Source organism: Oncorhynchus nerka, unplaced genomic scaffold, assembly GCF_034236695.1.
Source record: "Oncorhynchus nerka isolate Pitt River unplaced genomic scaffold, Oner_Uvic_2.0 unplaced_scaffold_33___fragment_2___debris, whole genome shotgun sequence".
Classification (NCBI taxonomy): Eukaryota; Metazoa; Chordata; class Actinopteri; order Salmoniformes; family Salmonidae; genus Oncorhynchus; species Oncorhynchus nerka.
In genome coordinates this window covers 121,286-125,000 of record NW_027039958.1, presented here as the reverse complement: position 1 = coordinate 125,000, position 3,715 = coordinate 121,286, and the positions used below count along the sequence as shown (strand labels likewise).

At 40.8% G+C, this 3,715-nt stretch overlaps 1 protein-coding gene across 1 annotated transcript; it reads left to right on the top strand.

Moving 5' to 3' along the window:
- The first annotated feature begins 1,074 nt into the window (after nucleotides 1-1,074).
- LOC115119255 (ferritin, middle subunit-like) lies at nucleotides 1,075-3,276 on the top strand. Its single transcript, XM_065015590.1, has 4 exons — nucleotides 1,075-1,550; nucleotides 1,939-2,085; nucleotides 2,318-2,443; nucleotides 2,913-3,276. The coding sequence occupies exons 1-4, from the start codon at nucleotides 1,449-1,451 to the stop codon at nucleotides 3,066-3,068; spliced, it is 531 nt and encodes a 176-aa protein (XP_064871662.1). The 5' UTR covers nucleotides 1,075-1,448; the 3' UTR covers nucleotides 3,069-3,276.
- Nucleotides 3,277-3,715: the final 439 nt, after the last annotated feature.

The following is a 3,715-nucleotide window of genomic DNA, read 5'->3' as shown; positions in this document are numbered from 1 at the left end:
GCTAGATAACATAATGGTACATACTGCTGCAATGATATGCTACGCGTTTCGTAAGGATAGCGTAGCAAAGAAACTTAACTTATTTGTCATAATTAGTTATAGCACTGAAATTGTATCCGCTCTCGTCTCACTTCGGCACCATATTTTCTGCCATTTTCTTAAAATGTTATGAGGCCACACCTGTTGTCTGAAGAATTGCATTATGGGCCCTGAAAGCACGGAAATAATGTCCACTGCTTGAAAACTTCGTATTTTGGCTAATCTGGCATACTAACTATATCCATACTATGACCAGTAAACATACTATATACTATATACACCTATATACACTTACTATATACACTATATACTATATACACTTACATCACAAGTAGTATGGTTAGATGTATGTAGCTACTGATTTTGTGTAGTTATTTGTAGGCTATTGTAATCAACTTTGATATACCATTTGACAACAACAATATGTCATTTGAAACCGAAAGGTGTATCATCAAATACCATTTCTACAAAAGCCAGCCTTTCTTTCTCTGTCCACTACTGTATTCCCATACCTCATACTGAAAATTGAATTTATGTTTTTTAAATTTTTTTATGTGATAAACCCGAAGTTTTTCTTTTGACTGCATTCTGGAAAAGGTCAATAATTAAGCTTCATGTGTTATTGAAACATGTGCTCTTAGAGAATGAAACAGAAGTTTACAGACCTGTGTCTCAAAGTTCAATTCCTTATATATCCTAAATCAAATATAGACACAGACTATTTCTCAATTAGCCTAACATTAGAATGGATTTTCCAAGTCTTCCAATTGTATTCTAAGGATATAACAAACACACATATTTTTAAACAATAACCGCTGTTGTTAGACCTGCACTGTAGCATTGCTTTTGGCTGATACTACTGCTTTAGATGTGGATGCATGTGGCATTCCGGAAACTTTGAGAAAAAATATGTTTAGTTGTGCGTGTTGTTCACACGAATACCTGCCCTCTCATTGGCTAGAATGGTCCCACCTGATCTTGCCTGTCTTCATTCGTTGAGCACATGTATTTCCATTGTTAGAGTGGTCACTCGGCTCTCTTGTCAATATAAAAAGTAATCTTTGCTTTAGGGGATGTGTATGAGTGGGCTCGTCTTTAAATGACCCGCCTAGTTCCTGTTGAAATTCTAAAGTTGATTGGCTACGCTCTGTGAGGGTGGATTCCACTGACGCATTCCGTTTGGAACAATAAATAGAGCGAACAAGGCTCCTTCCAGTTCACAAGTCTGAGAAGACGCATGAAGAAGTTCTTGCTTCAACAGTGATTGAACGGAACTCATCTGCCTTCGTCCCGCATCATAGAACATTCCTGGTTGTTGACATAGTACTTACTTTAACTGTAATAGCAAAATACTCGAAGAAACTCTATTTTTGTACCGTTCATTTGGATATTAAAGAAAATCTGCCAAAATGGAGTCTCAGATCCGCCAGAACTATCACCACGATTGCGAAGCTGCTATCAACCGGATGATCAACTTGGAGATGTTTGCCTCCTACACCTACACTTCAATGGTAAGGATTCTACCAAGATGACCGTGTTCTACCTGTGTATTATTATGCCTGGTCCTAAATGGCTCTTTTCCCACTTGAATTTTCTGTAGGTCTAGACAATTAATAGCAAATAACCTCAACTCCGTGAAGTACATTTGAGTTTTACTTGGCAAGGCTATTAAGACGCTCCAGTTAGATATAGCATTCAAATGAAGTTGGGAATCTATCCTACCTCTGTCAGAGCGCGTAACAACTCATTGACAGGTTAAATGTCAGGTTACCAAGTAGACAACGGACTAGACTAGATTGATTCATTCCTATATCATCAAGCCTAGTTGCCACAACAAGAACAGAATGCTGTCATGTTTTTTTACTTTTTCTAACTACAATGTTTTGTTTATCCACCCAGGCTTTCTATTTCTCCCGTGACGATGTGGCTCTGCGTGGCTTCGCGCATTTCTTCAAGGAGAACAGCGACGAGGAGCGAGAGCACGCCGACAAACTACTCTCCTTCCAGAACAAGAGAGGCGGACGCATTTTACTCCAGGACATCAAGGTGAGCGCCTGAGCATCGAGGAACAGATTTAGATTGTAGACTGATAGAAAATGTTTTACTCCATGGAGTGTCCAGCGTTAAGTTGATATAGAGAACCTGGAGTAGTCCTAAACATACTGCCTCTAACCACTGAACTGAAACAGTGTGAGGAATGTAACTCTGTTCACTTTATCCAAACCTTAATGTTTGCTAGTAGTCCCTAACCCTCCTGTGTTCACTCTGTCCTGTGTAGAAGCCAGAACGTGATGAGTGGGGAAATGGGCTGGAGGCCATGCAGTGTGCTCTGCAGCTGGAGAAGAATGTCAACCAGGCCCTGCTGGACCTGCACATGATTGCCTCTGGAAAGGTTGACCCCCATGTAAGTTATGGTGGAACCACATGTATGTATCACATAGAATACAGGTAATGTCTCAGGAGATGATCAGGTTGTTGTAGCTCTGATAACTAATGACAGGATTGGGTGACCTGTTTCTTAACACGCACACAATAGTCCACAGATGGACACCACACACAATGCAGCTAATGCATAAGGGGTGGCAGGTCATCTAGTGGTTAGAGCTTTGGGCCAGTAACTAGAAGGTTGCTGGCTCGAATCCCTGAGCTGACAAGGTAAAAATCTGTTCTGCCCCTGATTAACCCACTGTGCCTTGTTAGAATGTCATTGTAAATAGGCATTTGTTATCTGACTTGTCTAGTTAAAAAATAAACTGCAGACACCTCATTATCTGCCCTTATGTCATTACCACCAGGCTCTTGTGTGTTACTGTAATTACTGTTACAATAGTCTGTATTCATTATCTTTTCTGACCTGTGTTTTCCCTCTTTAGCTGTGTGACTTTCTGGAGACTCATTACCTGAATGAGCAGGTGGAGGCCATTAAGAAGCTGGGAGATCACATCACCAACCTCACCAAGATGGATGCTGTCAAAAACAAGATGGCAGAGTACCTGTTTGACAAACACACCCTGGGAGAGCAGAGCTAAACCACTTCCATCCCCAGGCTACGTTCTCCAGCCTCAGACCAGGACTCCTGGCTTCTCTGATAGATCCTACTGGCTTTACATTTATAGGGAGGGGAGTGTTAAACTGGTGCAGTGCAACACAGCTATAACATTGTGGTGTTTCTGTTGACAACACTACTGTATTTTGGAGGCAAGGCATCTTGTAAAACAATTAAAAAGATCAAATGTTTGTGTTGATTTCTAAGTGTTGATCTGTAGTAATGATTCAGTCTATTCAGGTTCTTTGCTCTGTCTTATTGAGCATCGTCATACCAGTGATAAATACTGACAATTGTCGACCTACTAGTGGCTGAGGGTCATAACAATAGAAGTTTAATAAAGGATGTTACGTCTGACCACAGAGGGTGTCCTTTACCGCATCTTGTAGTAGTGCCATGTCAATGAAGGAGCCAACTGTCAACGCTGGGTCCATAAAATGGGTAACTACAGTTGCTGTAGATCTTCACTCTGTGTGTCCCAAGTTTATAAAATGGCCAACAGGTCAATACAACCCTTGCGTCCTGCTGGGTAAATCGGTTAGCCAGCTGTTATGGTGTATTTCTCTGATAACGTTCGGCTATACTGACACACTCAATCTTCACTCATTTTGTTAATTTCAGTTGGTAATG

Bases quoted from the DNA above. Each gene is read 5' to 3' on its own strand.
- LOC115119255 (XM_065015590.1), top strand. From the start codon at position 1,449: ATGGAGTCTCAGATCCGCCAGAACTATCACCACGATTGCGAAGCTGCT. The intron at 2,086-2,317 runs GTGAGCGCCTGA...TGTCCTGTGTAG, and splicing joins TTTTACTCCAGGACATCAAG to AAGCCAGAACGTGATGAGTG. The intron at 2,444-2,912 runs GTAAGTTATGGT...TTCCCTCTTTAG, and splicing joins CTGGAAAGGTTGACCCCCAT to CTGTGTGACTTTCTGGAGAC.